Source organism: Bubalus kerabau, chromosome 12, assembly GCF_029407905.1.
Source record: "Bubalus kerabau isolate K-KA32 ecotype Philippines breed swamp buffalo chromosome 12, PCC_UOA_SB_1v2, whole genome shotgun sequence".
Lineage (NCBI taxonomy): Eukaryota > Metazoa > Chordata > Mammalia > Artiodactyla > Bovidae > Bubalus > Bubalus kerabau.
Genome location: NC_073635.1, coordinates 90,612,868 through 90,640,232, shown reverse-complemented (window position 1 = coordinate 90,640,232; position 27,365 = coordinate 90,612,868). Strand labels below are relative to the sequence as shown.

The window sequence follows — 27,365 nt, the reverse complement described above, 5'->3', positions numbered from 1 at the left end:
ACCCCACCCAAGCCAGCTGTGCCCTGCACAGAACACAGGGACGGGGGCACAGGCAGGGGTGGGGGAACACTGGCGTTTCCTGGGAGACCAGCTGACAGGTTCGCCTTCCTGGGAGCCGACCAGCGGCACGTCCCCCAGCAGAGGCTCCAAACCCCACTGTCCTGCGGAGACTGACCCTGCAGACAGGAGCTGCTGGGCTCTGCTTGGCTCAGCCCAGTGCCGCCCACCTCAGGGAAACAGGTGTGTTGGGAGCTTTGCTGCAGGGCAGCCGGGCTCTGCCCTGCCCTGCACGTGTAAGGGGCCGCTGCCCAAGGCCACCCACACGCAGGCTGCCCTCAGCCTCGCCCCCGAGGCCAGCCTCTGCCTACCCTGGCCTGCGCGCCCCTCCTCGGCCACCAATTCGTAGGACCAGGTAAGGAACCGTCTTACACAGAGATCTGTCCCCAGAAAGTGGGCTCCCCTGCTGTGTCTTAACCGAATACCGACTTTCTCGAGTCGCTGGCCTTGGGGCAGCCCCCCAGGCTGACCTGCTGACCCAGCTCACCTGCCACTTCTCACGGGAGCCAACAAAAGCACGAGGAAGCCCAGACAAACACGTTTTATTAGCATCGTTACGGCATCGCGTCCCAGAGGGGATCCTTGGCACATAGCCCACTGAGCTGCAAGTGATGAGCAGAGCAGAACGACTACTGAACACGGTGCGGACAGAGGATCACCCCAAACCTCCAACAGAAAACGGAAAATCACTTTACAAAAAAGTAAAAATAACACCCATTTTTCTATTTTAAAAAGTGCCAGCTCTCAAGAGGCAAAGCGTGGGGCCCAGGACCCAACGCCGGGCACCCTGAGGTTTGCGGGCTGGGCCGGGTGCCGAGTTTGAACTCAGGAGCCAGGTCTGCGTCTCGCCCTCCACACTCACCACTCGGCCGCCGCCTTCACCAAAGCCTTGGACCAGACCCTCCCTCTGTGAGGCTTGTGTCTGAGTGAAAAGCCCCAACACCAGGGTCTCGAGAAGCCAAACCAAAGTGGAGCCTGTGCCCATTTAGAAAAGCTCTTACCCCCCCACCCCCTTAAGAGTCCTACTTTGGTAAATATTAACGTTTAACCAGTTAGCAAAATAGTTAACCCAGTTAGCAAAATTAACACCATCATTTCCATAGTTACTCTCTTGTGCATAGTAAGTGTTGCCAGATGAACTTCATGTTGGATAAAGCAGATTTGAAAACCAGTTTGCAAGGAAGTGCCCCCGACAGTGATCTAAGCCCAGGGAAGCGGCCGGGGCTGTGCCCGCGGCTAGATGGTCTGGTAGCCGGCGTGGCTCCTCTTCCGGCCGATCAGGTAGGCGAGGAGCACAATGAGGACCAGCCCCGCCAGGGCGCCGCCCACGGCGATGGGGATCAGCATGCTGTTCTCATCCAGCTGGCACTCCTCCACTGCAGGGCGGACAGACAGACAGCCGATTCGCCCTGCTGCGCCCACAGCTCTCGCGGGGAGGCCTCCCCAGCCCTGCTCAGAGGGTGGTGGGAGCACCGCGGCCGGGCTGGCCCTGCGGAGTCAGGGACGCAGGCAGAGGACGCCAGGGGCCCTGCTCCTGACCGGCCCCCTACTCACCAGGCCCAAACTTGTCCCCGTCCACACGGAAGGCCTGCAGCCACACTCGGAACATGTTGAGGGAGAAGGTGCTAGTGACCTGCAGGCGCTGCTCGGCGTTGCACTTGTACGAGTTCCCCGCCGTGGCCTGCAGCGCCCTCAGCGAGCTGTTGGTGGCCGTGAAGCTGCCTTCTGCAAAGGCAGAGGGGTGAGCACCCTGGGCACCTGCAGGGCACATGGGGTGGGGTGGGGCTGGGGGTCTCACCTTTGGCGTCGGGCAGGGTCAGGTTCAGCTGGACTCCTTGAAGGAAGACCCTGCTGGAGCTCTCGTTCTAGAGAAGAGGACAAGCACATGGGCCCCATCAGACCGGGGGGGCGCCCCCAGCCGCAGGAGACCGCACGGTGCTCGGGAGTGACAAGGCAGCCTGTGGTCTCAGGAACAGAGCTCCAGTCGGCTCCTTACAGTCCCTGCCCAGAGCAGAGCCTGCTAGGATAGGGGCTGACAGAGCCACACTCCCCAAAAGCCAACACTGAACTTTCTGGGAAAGCTTTCTCGGGAGAAGCGCCGCCCACCGCAGTGAGGCGCGCATCCTCCAGGGCCACGTCTGCACGTCCCCACGCTCCTGCTGACTGGACTCGTCCCGGGCAGGTGTCCAGAGCAAGGGCGCGGGGACAGCACCCGAGGCCTCAGGTCTCCCCGGCCCCTGCAGCGCTACCAGGTACCGTGAGGTTTCTGCTGATGGACGCGGGCTAGGGGGCTAGGGGTCCTGCAGACGGGGGGGCCTCACCACTGCTGCAGGGCCAGGGGTCCCACACACGAGGGAGCGGTGGGGGGGCCCTCACCATCACGAACTGGAGCGCCAGGAGCAGGAGGTTCTCGCTGTGGAGCTCCAGAGTTGCCAGCGTGGCGGAGCAATTCCCCCCGAAGGTGGTCTTGTTGGGGTTGACATTGAACTCTCTGGTCACCGTCTGCAAGAAGAACAAGAGGTCAGCTCCCCTCCCACCAGCCCCCGGGCTGTGAGCAGAGAGAGGCAGTGGCTTCAAGGCCTGTTCACAGGAACAAATCAGAAGGAAGACACAAGTCCGCGCAGGGAAGACCACTGCATGCAGACGGCTTCTGGTACTTCCGGCAGCCTTCCCCGGCTCTCATCCCTGCAGAAGGGACGGGCCTCCATCTCCCAAAGCCACCCCAGACACTTGGCCTCGAGGAGATCGTCATCTCCAAGAATGACCCGAGACCCCTGAGTACCTGGTGGACACTCGGAGAGCCCGCCCCCTCTCAGGGCTGACACACCTGCCCTGAGGAGATGGCAGCTCCAGACTCTGTGGCCTCAGGACAGCCGTTGGATGGGGTCCAGCCGAGCACCGCAGGACACACTGCCCACGACCCGCCCCAGGACCCAGTGCGGGGAGCGGGGCTCTGGCCGGCCCACCTTGCTGTCCACCGTCCTGTAGGTGACGTTCAGCTGCAGCCCCATGCTGGCCAGCAAGCAGGTCCCGTTACTGCCAGAAACGTTGTACCTGGACACGGCGGGGCTCGCGGGGGCTGGGCTGGGCGTGGGCTGGGGTGGCGTGGTTGGAGTGGGCAGGTCCTGTGCACAGCGCGTCTCTGCGGGGACAGTGGGGTGAGTGTGCGCACCCTCCAGGGAGGCGGGGCTCCAGAAACGCTGGGCAGGAGCAGGCTGCCCCCGGCCTGGTAGGCGCTTGGCCGCCCGACCCCTGCCTGCACTCCCAGCTCCTCCTGCTCCTGGAACCCTCAGGCCTCAGCGGCCCCTCACCCACAAGAACATCCTCTCCAGCAGAACAAACCTCCCATGAGGCCAGGAACAAAACCTCAACTGTGTCCTATGCTGTTGGGACGGTGTCTCCAAGACCATTTGAAACGGTGACAGTTCACACACACTGAGCGCCTGTGCGCCGCCGGGCTGGACACGGCCCCAAGGCAGCAGCGCCCAGGCCAGGCGGGGACAGACAGCGGACACGCACCACAGGCTGGCACCAGCCCGTGTCCCGCAGAGGCAGCACGGGCAGCCCCCGCGCCAGGCTCGGAGCCGAGACCCGTGCCCAGGCCACCACTGCCGCAGGCCCGGGCGGGGCAGGAGGGGCCGGCAGGGCAGGGCAGGAGGTCACACCTGGCGGACGAGGGGGCCACAGGTGGGCCTGGTGACCCCAGCGGGGAGAGAAGCCTGTGTGGGGGGCTGGTGGCGGGGCCTCACGCCTGTGCCATCCGTCCCTGGAGAGAGTCCGCCACGGGACCGCTGACAGAGGGGGCAGGCCCTGCGTGGGGACCAGGCTACGTGTGGAATCTGTACCCTCTGCCGTTCTGCTGTGAACCTAAAACCGCTCTGAAACCAGTACTCTAAACACAAGGCAAGTGTTCACCTTAACAACAACATCAGTCTCTGTGCCTGTGTTCAGAGGCCTCAGGAGCAGAAGGCGGCCATGAGGTGAAGCGTGTCCAGGCCGGGCAGGTCAGGGGACCAGACGCCGCTGCCCAGCCTGACCTCCCAGGTCCGCGCTGCTTCCCTCTGCTGAGGCCCACGCTCAGCTGCTAACTGCAAACCCGGGCTCCTGAGAGCACGTGACCCACTGCCTCGGGCGCCCCCGAGCCCCCTGGACCCTGGCTCGTGCCCACAGCCTCACGCGCTTGCTGCCGTAGGAGCAGCCAGGACCCTCCGGGCTGGCCTGACCGGGGCCACGTGGAGGCCTCAGGATCTGCCCCTCGGCCCTGTGACTGGGCCTCTGGCCACACATCTCCCGGTCACGTGGGGCTTCCTTCAGCCCCCGCCCCGCCACGAGCGTGCCTGTGGGGTCAGGGGCTGGCAGGCTCCTCTGAGGGCCAGGCGGTGGCTGCTGCGGGCGCTGGCTGTGGGTGCCGGGCCCCACCTGGCTCCACTACGCAAGCGCAGGAGCGGGAGCGGGAGGGCGAAGGCCCGTGGCTGCTCCCTGCAAAAGCTCAGTCCCAGGCGCGGAACCTTATTTTCACCTGTGGTGAAACAGTCTTTGGATTTTTTTTTAACCTTAGATTTCTGATCACAAACAGCAACCTTCGTTCCTTGGCTGTGCAGAGCCCAGAAGGCCTCGCAGCCCCACTGGAAACAGGAGGGCCCAGGCCTGCTGCCGGCCACAGAGAGGGCCACGGGGTTGCCAGGCAGTCCAGAACCCGGCCACTCTGAGCCACCAGGCAAGGCTGGCACATGGAGCAGGGTGGGGGGATGCCACCCTCCCCCCAGGCAGTGATGGTGACCTGTGAGCTGAGCGGCAGGATGTGGGGAGTCGGCAGCAGAAGACAGCGTGCTGTGCAGCGCCCAGGGTACTCTCGCAGACTCCTAGGCCCCCACGACTCCCGAGAGGCCAGCACCGTCACCTCACAGGAGGAGGACGCAGTCTTCCTGAGTGGCACCCTGGGCCCACCTGCCTGAGTGGGACTGTGGTGGGCGAGGCCTCTGTGTGGAGACCGCCGCCCCGACCCCATCCACTCCATGACGAAGGCAGAGGGTCCACCTGCTTTGCCCTGGACCCTGCTTGAACCCATCCTCAGGGAGGAGGGCACCTTCCCCACAGTGGGGGCCGGGGCCTCGGCGGGGTCCTCACCCTCTCTGCTGAAGTTGCTGCTGGACAGGTAGGCCTGGATGGTGGCGTCTCGGAGCGTGACCGTCACGCTGTCCATGTTGACCTGAGTCTCGCTCACACACCGGTACGTCTTATTGATGTCGGCCTTGATGTCGGTCGCCGACGCCACAGTCTTGACTCCTGTATTTTAAAAAATCAGTTTTTAACGCCCCGAACTGCTTGCTTAAAAAGCAGTTTAGATATTCCCCAACCCAATTCTCTTCACCTTATCACCGGTTCACACTGGTTCTTACCTGTGGAGCTCGAATTGGGGAAAGTGTCTGTGTCTGACAAGTTATAAGCAAAGCGCATCAGCTGGACCTCGTAACGTGTTGCATTTCTGGTGAAAATGAGGGTCAGCGTGTGGCCTCTTCCAAAAGTGATCACGAGACTGGAGTCAGAAGCATTCTCTTTTCCACAAGAGCTGCTATTTGACACTTCCGCACCAACTGGGAGGTCAAAGGACTTGTTCTGGAACCAACACGACGATGGGTCACTTACTACAGGGTTCAGAAACAACCACAGCTTGGAACCCAGACCCTCTCCGCCTCAGATGCCACTACCAACGCATACACTTGTCATAAAAACAAAAGACAAAGCATTTTATGTCAAGTGACAGCCCGAAAAGTAGTTCAAGTGTAAGATAAGGATGACCTAATTACTAACATTTGCTTCACCGATGTAATTTTACTTCACACGAGAACGAAAATAAAGCTATCACATAAACTGAAATAACTCATGCTAGGCTCCAGGATGAGCTGATACTCTCAGACCTTCGTGACTGCTACAGAGCTTATTTAAAGAGCATGTCTCTCTAAACAGAGAGAAGATGAAGTTTACTGCAGAATTGTTTGAGTGAACTATTATAAGCAAAACAAACAACTACAAAACCACCAAAGCCCATCTCCATGATGTGAAGTGGACGAGTGGCCAGCGAGCAGCTGTCCTGCAGACAGACCACGCTGTGACAAAGACACGGTTCGTGAGGTGGGAGTCACGTTACTGCAAACAGATGACCCCACTTGTGTAACATGAATAACACATAACGAAACAATACTTAAAAATTCTAACCCAAAAAAAGCGAAGTAGAAATTCAAAGGTGCCCGGACGAATCTTTACAATGAGAGGCAGCTCCATGGACAAGTCCTGCAGAGCTCCCTTCTGTCTGACAAACATCATTTACATCAAGAGGAGTCGGCAGCTGGCATGTCCAGGCGGCTCCAAAGGACCCGCTTGTCCTCCTGGCAGTCCTGGGCCCCCACTGCTCTCCAGGCACCAGCAGACAGCGTGCCGTGGACGTGGGGATGGGTAAGGAAGAACAGTGCTTCAACAAAGCACTGACAGCAAAATCTCATGGAAGGACATATGTACAAGAGCAAATGTAAATGGAAGAAGTGCTGCAAAGCCCACAAACAGGTGATTAACAGAGGAAGGATCAACAGAGAGGGAGAAGGGAAGGGCTCCCCGCTCCGGTGTTCTTGTCTGGAGAACACCATGGACAGAGGAGCCTGGCGGGCTACAGTCCATGGGGTCGCAGAGAGTTGGACGCGACTAAGCACGGCACAAAAAACAGAGAAGCGCTGCGTATCTGTCAGAGAAGCGCTGCGTATCTGTCAGGGGCCTCGGACAGCAGCGAGCAGCCTCACTCTGCAGGAGCACAGTGCTGTCTTAACAAAACCACAGGGACGCCCCCGTCAGACCAGTGCAGTCACGCTGCACCTCCCACGCGCATGCGCGTGTGATTCCTGCAGCGTGACAGTTCATCTAAAGCCGAGCCAACAGAGCCGCACACCAGGCTCAAAAAGAACACGAGGGCTCGGGTCCAGGCGATGGGCGAGCGCTCAGTGCGGCTGACACAATACAGCGCTGCGTCCTGGCGATAAAATACAATCGTGAGGAAAACTGAAAAAGGCTCAAAATGAAACAGCGAAAGCAGTGCTCACGACGTCTGTGTGACTGCAGCCGCAGCGTGCACAGAGCACCCAGGCAGCAAGGGGCGCCGCAGTATGCGACACGGAGCACGCACGCGTGTCGAGGAGCAGGCCCAGTGCGCGCGCACAGCGGGGTGCGGGGCCCGGGCTCTCCTACCTGGGGCCCACTCTTGGTGTCGTAGCTGGTCAGGAAGGTGGCAGAGAAGTCGGCCATGATGCAGGCGGTCCCGTTGCCATTCTTCACCACAAACACTGCCGATGCGCCGTGCACGAGGCCTGCTGACTCCCAAACAGAGAAACCCCCACGTGACTCTTTGGAAGTGTCTGTGGCTTACAGTTGCAGCAGCGTGGCTGTTACTGGGAAAGCCGCTTAACTGCCAAAGAGACTGGGACATGCAGGTCCCAAGGGCTGGGTCCGCAGGGCTCTGTGCCCCCACACCACCGTGACACTGCCCTCTCGAAAGCCACCCCCTGTGTGTGCCAATCTGGGGTCACCCCGGGCCTAGGCGGCCTCACGCCGGTTCCTCAGAGGACCTCTGGGAGGCGGGGCAGGGTCCTGGAGGAAGGACTTGAATTTGGAACCAAACGCTCACATTCTACAGAAATGGTGGACCCACACTGCAGCTCAAGAGCTGCCTGATTTACCTGCTGACAGGGCAGGAAAAGCCACAGACTCTAAGATCAGAGTTCTTTACCCACTTCCAGAAGGGCCTCAAAACACAGTAACTCCATTGGCTCTGGACTTGGCTGTGCGACCTTAGGACCCCACACCACCTCTGCAGGCGCTGCCAAGTGCCCGAGGGAAGGGTGGAAGGAGCTGTCGCGCGGGGCCTCCAGCCTGTGCGTGACCGTGGCTCTGAGCCAGGGCCAGGACCACAGGCCACAACCCGAGCAGGCAGCTTAGCAACAAGTGCATCTGATCAGGGGCACAAAGGTTAAGTTTACAGCCATGCACTTCAGCACCTGGTTCTCTCACAGATGGGCAGGAACAGATGTTCTGACCCTTCTAAACCCAAACAGCTTTCAGCCAGCACAGCTGTGGCCACGTGCCAAGAGACACACCTCCGTGTTTCTGCAGCACAGGCCCCTGCACGCCCTTCACCAGGACAGGACACACCCACCTGCCTCCGACGGCTCTAAGGGTGAAGGCAACCCAGGCGGTGCACTCCGGAGCAGCAGCTAGCTTCCCACATGTGGCCCCTGCTGCTCATGTGTAAGTGACTCCAGTGAACCCAGTTCCCTCCACCCTTGTGACTGGCACCAAATAAAATCCTCAGAGCAACTACTGCTTAGGCCTAAAGCAGGGAGAACAGACAGAATCCCCACACTCCGCCTGTAAGCCTCAGGTAGAAGAAACGTCAGGCTGGAGCCACAGGGAAAAGCTGCTGCACAAGGACGAAGCCAACCAGGGCATCAAGGACACTCTCGTCTGTGTTGATTCACAAATTTTTAAGCTACTCCTCAGAATACTCAAGGAAGATGACACTAAAATCATTTCCAACGAATGAATACTGCTTTTTTAAAAGGAGAGAAAACCCCACGATTCACTTCTGACACAGTGACGGTTTTAAAGATGCCTCTGAGAGTGACAGAGTAAATGCACAAGAGCCGCTGAGACACCAGCCAGGCAAACGCAGGTCCAGCAGCAGAAGCAAAGCCCGGGCACAGAAGAGGGGCAGACACGGGACACCGACCAGCGCCCGGCGCACAGAGACGCCCCAGGCCTGGGCGGCCCTGCCCGGCCCGGCCCCAGAGTCACGTGCCACTACGCGCTCCACAGGCTCGCAGGCCAGGCCACTGCTTCCCTCGTCAGCTCCTACCACGCCGCTCTCCTGTACGAGTTCCTTAAATCACCAAACGCTTCCTACTGACTCAAAGCCCTTCACTAGAAAACACTTCACGTTAAATACCTTTTCAATCACATAATTCCCTCATTTAGTAATAAACAGGCTGAGGGCCTGAGCTTTCAAAGAACAAATAAATATTACTAAACAAACCTCAAACAGCCTTCAGCAGCGCTAGAGACCCACATGTATTCTGGAGAGACCCAAAAATTTTTCAATTAAAACAAGAAACCACAAGCCAATTTTGGTCAAAAGAAAAATGTCTGCGACAGCATTATAGCATAAAATTGTAAGAGAATGCGTGTATGCGAATGATCAGAAGTTTCTTTTTAACTCTATAAAAATACCACTTTCTCAAGTCCGAATGTGTCAGTAACTTGAGGAGTGTCCCTCCTGAAGGTCAGAACCTGCACCACCAGCAGCCCTTCACTCAGGACTCGCCGCCATCCTCTCTCCAGGGTCCCATGAGGAGTAAGCACCTTATTCCTTCAGAAAACTTCCATCCGGAGACATTCCAGTCTCTAAAACAAGCTGTGGGAACACGCCTGCCTGAGTTGAGAGCTCAATCTTGAAGCGAGTCCTCCGCCACTCCCGGCCCGATGAGCTGGGCTCAGAGGAACCACCAAACCCTCAGTTTAGGCACCGGTAGAGTGGAAGTAAGTGAGCCGGCACGAGCGCCGTCAGAGCATCAGGTTAGCTGAAGCCAGCGCAGCACTGAGGACGGGGCCAGGGCCTGTTCCTACCGGCGTGTTCAGCGCCACAAGGCTTCGCCTATCAAGCTCATCGCTGAGCCCGTGGCACCTGACACAGACCGTCACTAAGTGTTGTATTTAATGAGCGCCTGTGCTGTGCTCTGCAGGTAACTGAGTTACTGTGACCATTTTGATAGATAGACACTATCAGGACTCCCTTTCACAGATGGGGAGTCCAAAGCAGGGAGCAGGTGACCGTCATGCTCGAGGTCACACTGCCACGACAGAGCAGAGCCAATCTGGAACTGGGCCTGCTGACTCAGACCACGTGCCTGCCGAGCTCACCACACCTGAACACTTTCTCTCCAACACTCAGTGAGCAATGATTATGTTTCAAATTACAACATACTCACTTGAGATGTGAAAGAGATTGCCATCTGGAGGAACAAGTCAATAAATTCTTCATTAACTTTTTAAAAGAAATCACTTTCTAATCTAAGATCAATTCTTTTTATAATCAGTGATACATAACCATGTATGAAGACTTAAAAGAAGAAAAAGACAGACGGAGGACCCATCCCTGACACAGAATCACAACCTCTAAGACTACTGTGTACATTTCCGCACACCTGACATGCATGTTCTGCTAGGGGCGCTGCTGTCAAACTGGACGTCTCTTCGTGTAGGTCCTGAGCACTTAATGTGACGCCCAAGATAGGCTGTAGGATAAGGAAGATACAGGCATAAAAATAATCACAACAGTAGTGTAGGTCATACACGCATGGAGTCAAGTCTTTCAGGACACACAAGCAAAGGACTACCATAGCCTGGCATGGATCTAACAATATAAATCCAAAATTATGGACCTAAAACATTTAAACTTCCAACCTAGTGAAGAATTCGATCGCCAGCCAGCCTGGGTAACTGACAAACTCCCACAATCGACAGTAACAGTATTGGTAAAAAAAAAAAAAAAAAAAATTTCCCTCTATTTTGTAAGCAACAGCTCATCATTTTGAAAGCGGAAGGTCATCCGGTGACATCAACGGTCAAGAGTCCCATTACATAATACTTGATCTGTGTATCGAAAAGTTTCAGTTCACACTTGCCTAGCTTTCTACAAAGTTATCAAATGAAGCTTAAATTTCTAGTTACTAATGCAGGATGACTTTGTAATTTAGAACTCAGAAACATCTTTAGAAAATGCTTTTTGGTGAAGTGTATTAAAATAAACATTACTTTAAACAGATCCAAATCCAAGCTCTTAACAAACCTTTTTTAAAAAATGGATTTTTAATCAAATATAAAATTTAAAAGACATGACAAAATGGATATCAAAAAAGTAATTGTATGCACGATACTCCAAGCTATCAATGTAGGGAAGTTACGGATTTTTCTCTTCATCAGGTGAGTTTTTAAAACATGAAACACAGTAACAAACTTGTAAGGCTGGCAAGCTCTTCTCATAAAGAAAAGCCAGTCGTCCTGACACGACCAGACCCGTCCCAGCAGCTCCTCACCTAACTCAGGACACCTGCCAGGGCGCGCAAGGCTCCAAGTTTGCTGCTGAAATAAGGTCAACCTTTTCGGCTGGTCTTGCAGCTCAAAGAATGCATTTTACAACAACAAGCAAAACAAGAACCTGAAACCAAAATTCATTCTGTCACCAGCAACAGGATTTCGGGCAGATGTCTCGAATTCCCAGCAGGTAGGGGTGGAAAGTGCCTCTGTGTCTGCTGAACTCTAGGGCGCTCCGCCGCCACTTCTCAAACCCTAGCACGTTCATCTTCCCGTCCCATGGGAACCAGGAGACAAAGTGCCACACAGAGTGTTCTCAACAGCCCTAACGTCAGAGCAAACCAGGCAGTGATTCCTGTTCAAGTCAACACGGTTTCTCTCTCATTAGGACAAATAAATGAGAGCAAAATCCCTCAACGGCGAAAACACCCGCAGCCACGCACGCCGCTCTTCTGACGACGCCTGGCTAGAAAGGAGCACGTCCACTGTGACGCCCAGGCCCTTTGTCCACTGCTGGGTCCCTGAAACTCCGCGGGGTAACGAGGTCGTTATAACCTAATGAGAACGCCCGGCGGGCGAGCGACGTCAGAGCACAGGTCAGCGCTCCGTGCCGGCCCGCAGGGCCAAGGGGAAAGCCCGCAGGACGGGCTCCCGAGGCCGGGGTCGCCGCCCGCCCCGTCCCCCGCGGGGACCGAGGCCCGCGCCGTCCTCGTCGCGGCTGCAGCCGCTCGCAGCCCTCCGCGACCACCGGAGCCCCCAAATGAGGGGGCGAGCCGCAGCGCAGAGAAGCCGCCAAGTCTCCGCCAACGGCCCCCAGAAGCGGGCTCCGGGGACCCGGGCCGACGCCGCCCCCGGCAGCCGGCCCCTCCGGACGGACAGCGCTCCTGGAGCCCCCGCCCCCGGGGCCGCCGCGGCCCCTCACAGCCGCCCCTCAGCCGGCGGACCCCGAGCCCTGGGCCCCCGCCCGGCCTCTCACCGAACAGCAGCAGGAGCAGCGGCCGTCGCCGGGCGCCGCCGGGGGCCGCCATGGGCGCGAGCGGGAGCCGGGCGGGGCGGGGGCGGTTGGGCCGGGCCGGGGACTGACCGGGCTGGCGAGAGGGCAGCAGGTCCCGGCGCTGCGCCCGCGGCGAGAAAGAGACCCCGCAGCCGGCGGCGCCCGTCACGTGAGGCCGCACCGCTCCCGCGCCGTCACGTGACCCCCGCGATCTCGCGAGAGTGCGCGAGCTCGGGCCCCGCCCCGCGTCCTCCTCGCACGTGACCAGCCCACGGCACGTGACCGCTGCGCCACGTGACGCGGGTCACGCCCACGACCCCGGTCTGGTCTCGGGTCGCCGAAAGCGGCGGGCGGGCGGGACGCGGCCGGTCACCTGCCCACGGAGCCGCCGGGCCCGGCCCGAGCCTGCGGGAGGACCAGACTGCGGCTCCCCGCCGCGGGCCGGGGGTGGGCGCGCCTCGGCGTCGGGGGCGCTCCTGGAGGAGGGCAGGGAAGTGAACACTTCCTGAACGTCTCCACGAGGGCGGGGTCTTCCTGAGGGTCTCCACGAGGGCGGGGAAGTGGACCCTCTTCCTGAGCGTCGTCTCCACGAGGGCGGGGAAGTGGGCACACCGGGAAGCACTCAGAGCTCGGGCGTAAGGAAGGCTGACACAGTCCGGGGTGAAGGGGCCGCGGAGGGCTCGGTGACTGCCAGCTGCGACCCCTCCTAGAGCGTCCCAGAGAGGCCGGGCGGGGCAGCCCTAATCCGCCCAGAAAAAGAAGCCCCAGCCCGCCGCTTCCACAGCTTTCCCCAAGTTCCTCTCTCCGACGCCCTGGTTCCCCGCTCGTGTCGGGACTGCAGGGTCCTCTTTGCTGGACTGCTGTCCGGCTGCGCCGGCCCTTTGCGGAGAGGCGGCCGTCCTGCTCTGTCCACCCCGCCCGCTGCGGCCTCAGCGCCTCGGACCACCAGCTCGGGAGCCGCCTACCATCACCCCGCTCAACAGGCTGTGATTCCCGTGAGGTTGTGTTGTTGACTTGTCTGCTTTTTTGTAGGTTTTGTTTTTTCCTTGTCATTTCTTCCTTTCCGGTTTTCCCGCGCTTCCCTACCAGCGTCTAACACACAGCTGAGAAAGTCTGGCACTGAAGGGCTTGAAGACTGCAGTGTGGCTTCGCTGATGTCTTGTTTAGGCGCTTAGGGGCCGTTCTGGATCTTTGCTGCTCTTTCGCACAGGGAAGAGTTTCAGCGGGGCCTCAAGAGAAAGGACATTAGGAGGCTGACGGAGCCCCAAGCTTGTTGCGTTTTTGTTGGCTAAAGAAAAGATGCGCAAGCTAGAAGTTGAGAGCTGTGCTTTATGCCTCTGACATTTTTAGGACCTCAAGCTTGGGGGACATCATCTCAAATAGCCCAGAGAAAAAGCCAGGGTATATTGGAGTTTTTGCAACAAAGGGCAGGTAGTCCAAAGGTCAGAAGATTATTGTTAATTAAGGAAAACCAGATAAGCCAAGTTAAGGAACTTAAGTGCCTTTTTCTGTGAGGAGATGCAAGAGTCTGGCCTCACTGAAGTCTTGCCTTGATCTCCACCCCAGCTCTCTGGGGCCAGTGTCCTGTGCTTTGCCATGCTGCGTTCCCTCAGGACTCATCGGGCTGGTTGCAGTGCAGGATTGTGGGGTGGTGGGCGTGTCCCCAGGCTGCACCGTCGGGGGTGGCTGCAGTCACAGAAGGGTGACGGCTGAGACATCCTTCATTGCTGATTTGGCAGGCTGCGTTCTTAGTCCACGGTTTGTTCTGCTCTTCGGGGCAGGAATCTACTGCTACTGAAGAGTCGATTCGCTCGCGGAGGTCTTGTTAGGTGTTTGGCAGCTTTCCGGGTTCTTGTTAGTTGCTGTTCTGGGGGGGGCAGAGTCTCAGCGGCATTGCTTGAGAGAAGTGCTGTCTGGCCAGGCGCGCCGTGGAAAAGAGCTGCTGATCTTCCGTCTCTGTGGCATCACGGTGACGTCCTTCAGCAGCAAGTTTGTAACCGGATGTTCCTCCAGTAGGTCGTCATTTGCACTCACGTTGTCCTTATGAAATAGAGTGCTAAGCTCAGGAGTAATTGGTTAATTCTAGAACATTGCCCTTTTCTCTTGAACTTCCTGATGGTGAGAAACTACCAAGTAATCTTAGTATGAAAACAAAAAGACCTATCAATTGTTGCTTTCCTGGCTTGGAAGCCTCTTCCAGTGTTGAGATAACGTTTTACCCTCTGAATGTGGGTGCAGAGAAGCTGGCTGCCCAGGAACCGGTGTTGGGTGGTGAAGGGCCTGCCCTGCCCTCGCGGGTCGGGTTGGTGGTGAAGGGCCAGCGCCGCCCTCAGGGGGTCGGGTTCGCACCCTCAGCTGTGGCTCCCTCTGCCCCCTCGTGCCTGCACTCTCCTCGCATCGTTCTCTGCTCCTTTTGGAAACTGTGCGCTACCCAGAGTCCTTTCAGCAGGCAGTTTTATTTTCTTAGACCCTTCAGAGCCCATTTTTTCTGGGTCCAAATGCATAATACATGCTGCGTTTAAAATCTTCTTTTTAAAGACCCAAAGAAGTTTGTTTCAGCCAAAGGACAGAGCTTTTAAAAACAGCAGAAAATGAAAGACTTGTCAAAAATTCTATGGTGCTATGTTTTTATACAGTATGGGAAATAATATGGAGGGATTTTCTTGTTTGGTATTGTTTTTTGTTTGAATCCTTAATTAGGGCTGGATCTGTTTTTTTTTGTTTTGTTTTGTTTTCTTTTTGGCTGAGCCCGGAGGCTCTTGGGATCTTAGTTCCTCAACTAGGGATCAAACCCATGCCTCCTGCAGTGGACACACAGAGGCCTAGCCAGTGGACCGTCAGGGACCCTGATCTATTCTGGTTGAAGGAAGGATGTGGAAAACCACAAAGGACTCCACACCTTGTGAATTCTTTTGGACACAGCCTTTTTATTTTTGTTATTTTTAAAAAGTATGTATTTGGCTCTACCAGGTCTTAGTTGCAGCATGCAGGATCTAGTTCCCTGACCAGGGATCAAACCCAGGCCCCCTGCGTTGAAGCACAGGGTCCTGACCACTGGACCCGAGGGAGGTCTCAGGATGACGGCTTTAAGGATCGGCTTTGGTAACAATGAGCCGTGTAAGCTCCCAGCTGAAAGGCAGGGCCTCTTCACCCGTGAAATGACCCGCCTCCAGCACTGGGAGGGCCAGTTTCCCGGAGGTGTGGGTTCCATGTCTGAAGGAGAGGAGCGATGGTTGAAAGAACGTGGAATCTGTGCCTTTTTTCTCTTTTGCTCTAGGCTATACTATTTCTTGAGCTTCCCAGGTGGTGCTAGTGGGTAAAGAATCTGCCTGCCAGTGCAGGAGACTCCGCTTTGATCCCTGGGGTGGGAAGATCCCCTGGAGGAGAGCATGGCAACCCACTCCAGTATTGTTGCCTGGAGAAGCCCATGGGCAGAGGAGCCTGGTGGCTACAGTCCATGGGGTCGCAAAGAGTTGGACACAACTAAGCATGTACAGTTTATTGTGATCCACACAGTCAAAAAAAAAAAATTCTGAAGGAGATGGGAATACCAGACCACCTGACCTGCCTCTTGAGAAACCTGTATGCAGGTCAGAAAGCAACAATTAGAACTGGACATGGAACAACAGACTGGTTCCAAATTGGGAAAGGAGTACATTAAGGCTGTATATTTTCACCCTGCCTATTTAACTTGTATGCAGAGTACATCATGTAAAATGCTGGGCTGGATGAAGCACAAGCTGGAATCAAGATTGCCGGGAGAAATATCAATAACTTCAGATATGCAGATGACACCACCCTTATGGCAGAAAGTGAAAAACTAAAGAGCCTGTTGATGAAAGTGAAAGAGGAGAGTGAAAAAGTTGGCTTAAAGCTCAACATTCAGAAAACGAAGATCATGGCATCTGGTCCCATCACTTCATGGGAAATAGATGTGGAAATAGTGTCAGACTTTATTTTTTTGGGCTCCAAAATCACTGCAGATGGTGACTGCAGCCATGAAATTAAAAGACGCTTACTCCTTGGAGGAAAGGTTATGGACCAATCTAGATAGCATATTGAAAAGCAGAGACATTACTTTGCCAATAAAGGTCCGTCTAGTCAAGGCTGTGGTTTTTCCTGTGGTCATGTATGGATGTGAGAGTTGGACTGTGAAGAAAGATGAGCACCGAAGAATTGATGCTTTTGAACTGTGGTGTTGGAGAAGACTCTTGAGAGTCCCTTGGACTACAAGGAGATCCAACCAGTCCATTCTGAAGGAGATCAGTCCTGGGTATTTGGAAGGAATGATGCTAAAGCTGAAACTCCAGTACTTTGGCCACCTCATGCGAAGAGTTGACTCATTGGAAAAGACTCTGATGCTGGGAGGGATTGGGGACAGGAGGAGAAGGGGACGACAGAGGATGAGATGGCTGGATGGCATCACCGACTCGGTGGACGTGAGTCTGAGTGAACTCCGGGAGTTGGTGATGGACAGGGAGGCCTGGCGTGCTGCGACTCATGGGGTGGCAAAGAGTCGGCCACAACTGATCGACTGATCTGATCTGATCTGATAAAAGGCAAGAGACTTGGGGCTGCTGGATGTGAGATTAGTGTTAACGAATAACACGTCAGAAAAACAGCAAACCGCTTTCAGCTCAAAGCTATGCTAACAAGCGGGGAAAGAGGTAAGACTCCTACCCCGAGATCCTTTAAAAAATCCACCTCTGGACGCTGTGGGAGAGGGAGAGGGTGGGAAGATTTGGGAGAATGGCATTGAAACATGTAAAATATCATGTATGAAACGAGTTGCCAGTCCAGGTTCGATGCACGATACTGGATGCTTGGGGCTGGTACACTGGGACGACCCAGAGGGATGGAATGGGGAGGGAGGAGGGAGGAGGGTTCAGGATGGGGAACACATGTGTACCTGTGGTGGATTCATTTTGATATTTGGCAAAACTAATACAATTATGTAAAGTTTAAAAATAAAATAAAATTAAAAAAAAAATCCACCTCTGCTTGGGGATACTCTGGGTGCTCACAGCTTCTCTCTGCTTAACGCAATGAGAACAACTTTTGGACACGTCCGGGTGCCTCTCAGAGAACTTCTTTTCGATGGATCCCTTGAAATTTTTCAAGCACGATAGGCTTCCTTTTAGACAGTTACAAAAGAGGAACTCTCCTGAAAAAGAACCAAAACTTGCTTTCTTAGAAAGCAGATTCAGTCCAGCAGTCCCAGGTCATCTGCAGCAGAGAACATGTGTGACTCCAGTCACGGTGGGTTTCCAGTTCCATGCCCCTGGTCTCGGTGGGCGGTCCTCGAGCCTCAGCTTGTTGGAGAAACGAGACGTGGCCTCCCAGGGCCTCTTCCTAGTCACAGACGCCACAGGTCGGGAGCTGAAGTCCATGTGAAGTCGCTTCTGCGCTTGTAACTCCTGGTTTTAACTCACATCGGTTCTGTGAGGCCGGCCTGCAGCACAGTGGCCGGGAGGGCTGACTGTGGGAGAGGGTGTGGCCCCGGAGCCTTGGGGAGAGCTCGCGTTCCAGACAGATGCCCACTGTCCTTCTGAAAGCATCAGTCACTCAGTCGTGTCTGACTCTGCAACCCCATGGACTGTAGCCCTCCAGGCTCCTTTGTCCATGGGATTCTCCAGGAAAAAGTACTGGAGTGGGCTGTCATGCCCTCCTCCAGGGAACCTTCCCCACCCAGGGATCAAACCAGGGTTTCCTGATTACAGGCATATTCTTTACTATCTGAGTCACCTGGAAAGATCCTTCAGAAGGCGATCGTATCAACCAGCTAATCCAGCGCTATCTGCTCTTAATGACAAAAGGGAAGGTTAGGACCAAGATGGAAACCTTAAGATCACAGTGACCAGGGACTTCCCTGGAAGTGCAGTGGTTGAGACTCCGCGCGTCCACTGCAGGAAGCATGGGTTCAATCCTTGGTTGAGGAAGTGGGTTCCCACAGGCCTCACAGTGCAGCTAAAAAACCCCACGAATCAAAAGAGACGAAACATAGTGAAGACAAATCCCTGTCTCCTCCATGACAAAAGGTAGTTAACACGGATAGTTGGGTGTTTCTACACATTACCAAGACTTGAAAATAAAATGAGCAAGAATTTATGTAAGAAAAGACCATGATTCCATCTAAAAAGAAGCCTAAGGCCAAGGTGCTGATGCCTTTTGTTTCTCCAGGTGGAGCCAGCTGAAGGTGACTCATTCATTTCCTTTTTCCTTGTAACCTCTGCTTTTTCAAATCAACTTTTTGAAAATTAGGGTATATGAAATACACAAACCACTTTAGGTGTGCGGTTTGATGAGTTTTGACAAATGCCCTGTGAATGGAAGTCAGAATGGCTCCAGTCTTGCCAGGAGAGCCTCCAATGGACTGGAGGCCTAGGAGGAAGGGGAGCTTGCGCTCGTCTCAGCCCTGATGGGGTCTGAACTCTGACCTCTCCTGGTCTTGACCCAGGCCTCCAGAACGTCTGCACAAGGTTCCAGAAACTCAGGACACTCATCGAACGCCCACCCTGAATGACTGTGACAGCCGATCGCTCACAGACACGCCCTTCCTCCTTCTGTCGGTCAGTCTTAACTCGTGCCGAGCAAGCTTGTGACTTTCCGCGCCTGTAAGCCTTCTGCGGTTTCTTGGTCGACAGCAGACACCCATGAAACCAGCACCCTAGTCAAGACAGAAAGCATTTTCTTCACCCAGAGGCCCTCCTGTCCCCGTGTGCTTGTCTGCTTCTGCCACTGTTCTTCAGGCGTGTACCTTGCAGAGTTTCATGCAGATGGAATCACGCGGTCCCTGTTTTTCCGTATCTGGATCCGTCTGCGCTGTGTGAACCACCAGTTCATTCCTCTCGTTGCTAACAGCGGCTTATTCCAGAAGGATCTGCCAGTCTCCTACCCGTTCACCTGTGGAAGGACCTTGGTTGCTCCCGGTGGTTTGGTGGCGTTATACCTCGGAAAGGAGCGGCTGGGTCATGTGCTCACCGTACGTTTAGCTTTAAAAACAAACTGTCCGGTGCTTTCCCCAGGTCTCTGTACACCGTGTTCCTAAGTTCCCACCAAGAGTGGCTCCACACCCTTGCCGATACTTGGTATGATTAGTCTTTTAAATTTTAAAGAATTGGAGAAGGAAATGGCAACCCACTCCAGTATTCTTGCCTAGAAAATCCCGTGGACACAGGAGCTTGGAGGGCTACAGTCCATGGGGTTGCAAAAGAGTTGGACATGACTTCGTGACTAAACAACAATATTTTAACATTCTGAAAGTTGTCTAATGCTATCTCATCGTGACTGTAATTTGCATTTTGTTGATGATTACTGAAGTCATGGGTCTTTTCTTATGCCTATTAATTCACATACCTTCTTTGGGTAAATATTCAAACTTTCTCCTGTTTTTAAAAATAGATTACTGGTTTTCTTGTTATTGAATTACAAGTGTTCTTATATATTCTGGATACAGATACTTTGATGTATTGTAAATATTTACCCCATTATATGGCTTGCCTTTTTATTTTTAAATAGAAATAGTACCTTTTAAAAAGCTTTACATTTAATGAAAACTCAGTTTATCAGTATTTTTTATGCTTCATGCTTATTGTATCCTAAGAAATGTTTGCATATCCCAACATCATAAATATTTTTCTGTCATTTTTTTTTCTAGAAGGTTCATGGTTTTAGCTTCTACAGTTAGGCATATGATCAAATTAAATTTTGAAGGTAGTGTGAGATAAGAGTTACTGTTCATTCTCCCCATGTGATGAATGAAAAGACTTTTCTTAACCTACTAAGTCACCTTGGCATCTCTGTTGAAAACAAGTGGACGTACTGTGATGCTCCCTGTTCCATTCAGACGATGTAAGTGTCTTCTTGTCACCAACACCACGACGTCTTCACTACAGTAGCCTTATAATTAAAGTCTTGAAATTAGGTAGAGTAAGTTCTCCAACTGTTCTTGTACAAAATTGCTTTTGCTATTTGAATTTCCATAATCATTTTCCATAATTCCATAAGCACTTCCATAATTCATAAACATTATTCCATAAGCATAATTCCATAATTATGCTTATTCCATAAGCATTAAAAAGCAGAGACATTAGTTGGCCAATAAAAGACATTACTTTGCCAACAAAGGTCCATCTAGTCAAAGCTATGGTTTTTCCAGTAGTCATGTATGCGTGTGAGAGTTGGGCTCTAAAGAAAGCTGAGCACTGAAGAATTGATGCTTTTGAACTGTGATGTTGGAGAAGGCTCTTGAGAGTCCCTTGGACTGCAAGGAGATCCAACCAGTCCATCCTAAAGGAAATCAGTCCTGAATATTCATTGGAAGGATGGATGCTGAAGCTGACCCTGATGCTGGGAAAGATTGAAGGCAGGAGGAGAAGGGGACGACAGAGGATGAGATGGCCGGATGGCATCACCAACTCAATGGACATGAGTTTGAGTAAACTCTGGGAGTTGGTGATGGACAGGGAGGCCTGGTGTGCTGCAGTCCATGGGGTTGCAAAGAGTTGGACACGACTCAGCAACCGAACTGAAACTGAACTGATGCTGTGCTTAGTCGCTCAGTCGTGTCCAACTCTTTGTGATGCCATGGACTGTAGCCCACCAGGCTCCTCTGTCCATGGGATTCTCCAGGCAAGAAGGCTGGAGTGGGTTGCATGCCCTCCTCCAGGGGGTCTTCCTGACCATTTGTAATGTCCTTTCTCAAGTTAAGGAAATTCCCTTCTATTCCTACTTTCCTGAGCATCATTTTTAAAATCAACAAGTGTTGAATTTCATCAAAATCTTCTTAATCTATTGAGATGATTTTACGTTTTGCTTCTTTGTTTTTTAGATTTTCAAATGTTAAACCAATCTTGCATTCTTGAGGAAAACTTCACTTGTTTTGTATATTATTGATTTTATATATTGCTGTATTCAAATTGCTAATATTTGATTGAAGGATATTGGTCTGTATTTTCTTGTGATATTTTTGTCTGAGTTTTCAATCAGGGCAATGCTGGGCTCAGTAGTTGTGAGCTAGTCCCTCTTCAGTTTCTGAAAGGCTGTGTGAGATTCTTTCTTTCTTGACAGTTAAATGGAATTCACCAGTATGGTCTCTGGAGTTTTATTAGTGGAAAGGTTTAAAATGACAAATTCAATACCTTTAATGGATATGGATCTATTTTTATTTTCTATTTCTTATTGCGTCCACTTGGATAATTTGCAGATGTTGTGGAATTTGACCATGTGATGTAAGATGTACAATTATTGGTGTAAATCGATTCATAATGTTCTCGGTAGGATCTGCTGTCTTCTCCTTTCATTCCTGATATCGATAATTTTTTTTTCTCTTTATAATTAGTCTAGCTAAAGGTTTATCGGTTTTGTTGGTCTTTTCAAACAACCAGATTTTGGTTTCATTGATTTCTCTATTTGTCCTTTTTCTGTTTTTGATTTCTTCTTTTACCTTTATTATTTTTTTCTTCTATTTACTTTGGATTTAAATTGCTCTCCTTTTTCTAGCTTTTTCAGGCTTAGGTCATTGTATTTAAAACTTTCATCTTTTAAAATGTAAGCACCTGAAGCTACGAATGTCCCCTAGGCACTTCTTAAGCTGTATCTTACAGATTTTTGGTCTGTTGTTTTCTTATTCATTCAATTCAAAGTATGTTCTAATTTTCCTTGTGATTTTTCTTTGACTCATAGATATGTAAAGTGTGTTGTTTATATTATCTGTTTATGTCAGAATTATTGGATTATTTATTTAGAAGTGCATTGCTTAAGTTCCAAACAGTTATTCACCACTTAGCTCCCTGTTGGACTTCTCCCTGACTGTCATTGTGATCTAGGACATGTTCTGCACAGCTTCAGCCCTCTTGCTGCAGTGGGACTGGCTCTGTGACACCGCGTGCTCCCCTGGGTGAGAGCCCCCGCACCATTTGAAGAGCGTGGTTCAGTGTAACGTCCTGCAGTTACCAAGGTTGGGTCGGTTGACGATGTTTCGCGTCCTTCCTGTTTTTCTGTCTCCTTATCAGCCACTGTAGGGAGAGTGTTGAAACCCTGGCTGTTGCTGGGCTGTCTGCTGCTTCCCTCGCTCTCGCCTGTGCTGGGAAGCTCCGTCACCGGAGATCTATGGTCTTAGACACGCTCTGACGAGTGCCTGTCTTTATGAAATGCCTTCTTTGTCTCTGCAGACACTCCGTGTCCTGATGAGACGGGGAACCGAGCTCTGTTCACAGAGCGGAAGAATGGACTCTGCAAACTCGCAAACATTCAAGCGGGCAAAGTTTATTTCAAAGGATAGAGATACAAAGCCCTCAGCATAGACACTGAGAGAAGGTGAAGAGCCCCCAGAGGCGGGAATAGCAGCAGCTTTTCTGTCTTCATCAGACTTGATCTGTCCGTCCTTGGCTGGCCCGGGGCCCGACGCCTGTGATTTCTGACCAGTGAGTGTAAGCGTGACATCCAGTTTGTTGTCTTTATGGCTCTCTTTTGGGTCCCAGTTCCTCACTTTCTCCCGACATAGTGACGCCACCCCTTGACCCTTTCTCAGGACCACACACCATTACTGAGGAGCCTGGCGTGCTGCGATTCATGGGGTTGCAAAGAGTCGGACACGACTGAGCGACTGATCTGATCTGCATGTTTAAGAGCTGACGATCCACCAGGAGTTTCTCTCCTTGATAAACTGGACAGCAGTTAATGATTGTCTTGCCCTGGGTCTGAAGGTTTTATGACCCTGCAGACCAGGGAGCCGTTCCTCTGAATGTGTAGGAGCTGAAAGAAATGCAGCTTTAGGCCAGTGGAGCCAAAAACGTTTGTGCGTGAGACCTGGAATTGAAACGGAAACTAGAGGAAGAGCCAGGCTCTAACTTCTGCACTAAGACTGCCTGACACTGAAGCCTGCTGGATACCAAGCTCGCCACGCAGCTTTGCGGGGGTGTGTACTTGTGGGCATTTATGTGTGTTCGCACAGCTGCCTGCATGTGTGTGCTCTTGCTTTCTGTGTGATTTCATGTGATTAGCTCTCATGGTAAAGCTTTTTTCACCTTTTACTTTGAACCCATCTGTCTTTATGTGTTAAATGACTTTCTTGTAGTGACATATACCTGTCTGGGTCTTAATTTTCTATCCGGTCTGAAAGCCTTTGTCTTTTAACTGACGTGTTTAGATAATGTGATTTGTTCATTATTCCTGTTCTCCCACTTTCCTGGTCCACTTTGGGCAGATTTAAGATTTATACCAAATTTGTTCTTCTTACCCAGGAACGGCCAGTGTCTGTCCCATCCGTTGGCCGGTGGCTCTGTGGCAAGCACCGTTGTGCTGACTGGAACGACCCCACAAGAAGCAAGCGTTATTATCTTTTAGAAGATAAGAAAATTAAGGGTGAGAGCACAGGAGTAGTTTTCTTAAGGGCACCAGATGGAGCAGAGCCAGGCTTGACCCCTGGGCCACCTGAACCAGCAGCCCCAGCCCATGACCCCTGCTCTCTGCCACCCTGGGGCCTCCGTGTGGGAGGCTGGCGGCCTGTGCAGCTCGGTCGCCATTTGCAGAGCGTTGATTCCTCAGTAGGGGCCCTTAAAAACTTCCTCAGCTTTTTATCTCGCAGCTTCCCATGTGTCTGTGTCTGCACCTACTTTTATACACTGCCCTCCTGTCTTTGCAGGAACACATACAGGCACACAGGTAACACTCATGCAAACACACATACATGCCCATGAGTACATACACACACACTCAGACACACAAACTCGCATACATGCAGATACACAAATACACACCAGTCACAGGTACTGCAGCAACCAAGAGACGTGGGGGCATCCTGTGCTGGGAGCCAGGGGGGACGCACAGGACCACCCACCCGATTCCAGAGAGGGTTGGTAAAGCCTCAGCACACGGTGGCTGTGGAAGAACGAAGGATGGCTTTTATGTAAAGTTTTTTAAAAAATAACAGACAGCAAGTAACTGACTCCAGGCAGCTCATGAAGCAGGAGCTCTTTACCGTCTCTCTCTTCACAGAAAAAGTTACAACCTGCCCTGTACTCGGTGAAAGAGGAGAGGACTCCAGACACGTGTATTAGTGCCCTCAGAACTTCAAGAAAGTATCATAGCCATAAAAAAAAAAAAGAAAACAAAACAACAGTCTTATTAAAACTGTGAGCACCAGGACAGAGCTGACTCACTGGAAAAGCCCCTGATGCTGGGAAAGACTGAAGGTGGGAAGAGAAGGGGGTGGCAGAGGATGAGATGGTTGGATGGCATCATCGATTCGATGGACACGAGTTTGAGCGAGCTCTGGGAGACGGGAGGACAGAGGAGCCTGGTGTGCGGCAGTCAGTGGGTTTGTAGAGAGACAGGACTTAGCAACTGAAGAACAGCAGCCAGAAAACAGGAAATGACACCCTGATCTAGAGGCCACTGTGGGGAAGGCTGACCAGAAACAGTGGGAAGTTCACGGAGCGGAGGTGGCGGGCGGGCAGGCCTGTGGTTTTCCATTCAGGATCTCCTGACCCATGCACTGCACAGATTCCTCTTACAGAAAGTGAGAGCAGGACGATGCAGGGGAAGGCGCCTGGCAGGACGTGAGTCAGGAGTCTTCACTGAGTCCTGTCGGCACAAAGGAAAACAAGCCCCACTGGAGTCTTGTGAAACAGAGAAACTTGGGACAGGATTTCAAAAGTTCTGTGGGAAAAAGCCCAGGTTACACAACGCAGTCAACCTCAGAGCTGGAGGCCAGCAGGCCGGGGAGCCAGGCCTTCTGCGTGCTGAGGGTCAGGGCTTCAGCGGGAGCTTCATGGGCAGCCCGCTCTCAGGACAAGTGCAGCGGCCAGCAAACCAGACGAGCAGCGATTCAGGATGCCGTCCTCTCATGCCTTCCGGCCGATAAAGCCCTGGAAGGGCCACCTCAGTGTAACGAACCAGGAAGACAAGGGGAAGGCAGGCTGGGGTTCGGGGAGGGGGACCCCAGCCGAGGAGGGAGGGTCGCATGGAGGGAGTTCTGAGGAAAAGGTCTTTAAGGAGGAGCTGGGTTTGTGCAGATTGTTTAATAAGAAAATTGCTGATCATGGTGATAAGACAAAGTTCTGTGGGGTTTTTTTGTTGTTGTTAACAACAACAGCATTAAAACTTGCTGTATTTTTATTTTAAAATGCCCAGGGAAGACAAAAGGCTGGACAGCAGTCTGAATACAAAGCAAGTTAACAGGTGACAAGAACTTGGCGTGTCTGCTGGTGTTTGGGAGGAGACCCACTCGTCTCTGTGCCCAGAGCCTCAGCTGTCCCGAGTCGGAACAGCACTTCACTCCTGGGCTCAGGGGAGCGAACAGGCCACAGACGCTGTCTGTGTGTTTGCAGCTTTGAGACCAGACGTGCAAAGTCTATTATATATACACACAGTCTGACAAGCTGTTGGAAACTGGAAGGGAGGAATCACGGGGAAGAGCGTGAGTCTTCATTTCTTCATTTTCAGAGCAGACGTTCTTGAGAAGCAGTAAGTTCATGAGCCAAGAAGACGGAGGTTTGTATGACTCATGATAAAGATCCCTGTGAAGCAAGCAGGGAGGACACAGCTGGCTGGGCTGGGGGCCCTGGGCTCCCTGGGGTGGGCCGACCCGCACTCCCGGGGCAGGGTGTGGCCGGTGGGCTCCTTCTGTTTTCTCAACAATCCGTGAGTAATTTTATTTACGCATGTTGTTTTGACAAAAAAATGCAGGAGGCGTGAAGGGTGTGCAGCCAACAGGTTCCCTTGGCTTTGCAAGTCCACCATGGGGCACAGCTGCTGTTACACACACGTGACTCTGCACACGTACACACACACACACACACACACGTGTGCGGGGGTGCTGTGCCCCCTCCATGGCCCTCCCGTCACGGTGGCTGTGACGTCCGCCCCATCACGTCTGGACCCGTCCAGGGGACACAGCACCACACTCCCTTGCGTCCTGTCAAAGGACGTTCAGGACTTTTTTCTGAACGTGCTGTTCCGGCATCAGAACTCCCTCCCCGCAAGTGTCAGGGCATCGCGGGGACGTGGATTTTGGTGGGTCAGAGACACAGGCGTCTTGGAACACTGTGCTGGTCAGTTTCCCTGAGGGACCATCACCCTGGTGGCTGCGGGCCAAGCACCGGAGTCCAGGGGCAGCACGGTCGCTCGGTGGTCCTCCTCCTCTTGACCCATCCGGTCCAGCCTCCAGCTCTGACCCCATTTCAGCTCCCGCTCCAGACCAGCCCCTGCACACCTGCGCCCCAGGAGCGCCCCCCAGACCAGCCTCTTCATGCCTTGCGCCCTCCAGGAGCGCCCACCTCCCAGCCCCCCTGACTCACCATCACACCGGGCTGGCTTGTAGTTCTGTGCACAATGAAATATTCAGCACTGCCTTATTTTTACTCTCAAATTTGCCAATGTTTACTTAAAAGCTTTTCCCCATGTAGATTTTTAAGAATGCCATTTACCTTTGTTTTTTAAAAGAGGGATCTTATAAGTCATTAGGCTTTTTTCCACTCCAAATAAGATGCACCTCAGATATTCTTATTCCACATCCAGTTTCTTTCCTGCTGTAACTTGGGAATCATCATGTCTTTTTAAAGGGGCTATCTTTTTTAAAAAACATTACTTGGCCGTGCGGGGTCTCCGTCCCGGCACGCGGTCTCTGCTGCGGCACGCACGACCTAGTTCTGAGCAAGGATGGAACTGGGCCTCCGCGTCGGGAGTCTCAGCCTCTGGCCCCCACTGGGACGTCCTACCGAGTCTGTTTTAAAGGGGACACCTTCCTTCGAGTTCAGGGGGTTTTCTGCCTACCTTTCCCTTCTCAATCGTTTCCTCCGTGTGTTTCACTTCGCTGGCCTTTAAGTACAGTAGACAGGGCCAGACGCGGGGCACCGCGGGTGAGACTGAGCTCGGGCGGAGGCGCCAGGTGCCATCACCGTCCTGGGGGGGCTTTAAGGGCTGAAGGGCGGGGAGCGACATGTCGGGTGCATACCACAGCTTTATTAATGTGATTTTAAGGCCAATTGAAACTACTTTTATTCAGAGTAAGTCTACATTAAATTACAGTATCAACAATTGAGAGACATCGAACTTAAAAGTCTAAGAAGCAGAAGCTACTGGTCTCTGATGAACCATGTGTGATGAACTCACAACTGAAAATTTACAAAGAGGGAAGAGGGCACGCAGAGAGGGAGGGCTTCCATCTGGAAACCCACGAGAT

General features: G+C 53.0%; 1 protein-coding gene and 1 long non-coding RNA gene across 3 annotated transcripts; one reads left to right on the top strand and one right to left on the bottom strand.

The window, feature by feature from the left end:
- Window positions 1-582: 582 nt before the first annotated feature.
- LAMP1 (lysosomal associated membrane protein 1) lies at window positions 583-12,374 on the bottom strand. The gene is made up of 9 exons (XM_055543060.1): window positions 12,164-12,374; window positions 7,291-7,412; window positions 5,457-5,673; window positions 5,185-5,343; window positions 3,024-3,199; window positions 2,434-2,559; window positions 1,856-1,922; window positions 1,612-1,782; window positions 583-1,433 (listed from the first exon to the last, which is right to left on the bottom strand). Exons 1-9 carry the CDS (start codon window positions 12,213-12,215, stop codon window positions 1,294-1,296), a joined length of 1,230 nt encoding a protein of 409 aa, XP_055399035.1. The 5' UTR covers window positions 12,216-12,374; the 3' UTR covers window positions 583-1,293.
- A 139-nt stretch (window positions 12,375-12,513) lies between these two features.
- On the top strand, window positions 12,514-27,250 carry LOC129624787 (uncharacterized). 2 transcript variants are annotated; one of them, XR_008701168.1, is made up of 4 exons: window positions 12,514-13,181; window positions 22,354-23,099; window positions 23,425-23,545; window positions 24,179-27,250. It is a non-coding gene; the product is annotated as an uncharacterized LOC129624787 (long non-coding RNA). The 2 variants fall into 2 exon arrangements; XR_008701167.1 differs by having other exon boundaries at window positions 23,425-27,250.
- The last annotated feature ends 115 nt before the right edge of the window (window positions 27,251-27,365 follow it).

Excerpts from the sequence above, each read along its gene's own strand:
- LAMP1 (XM_055543060.1), bottom strand. The coding sequence starts at position 12,215 with ATGGCGGCCCCCGGCGGCGCCCGGCGACGGCCGCTGCTCCTGCTGCTG. Across the intron at positions 7,413-12,163 it reads GCTGCTCCTGCTGCTGTTCG|CAGGCCTCGTGCACGGCGCA; the intron begins GTGAGAGGCCGG and ends TTTGGGAGTCAG. Across the intron at positions 3,200-5,184 it reads CAGCAACTTCAGCAGAGAGG|AGACGCGCTGTGCACAGGAC; the intron begins GTGAGGACCCCG and ends CTGTCCCCGCAG.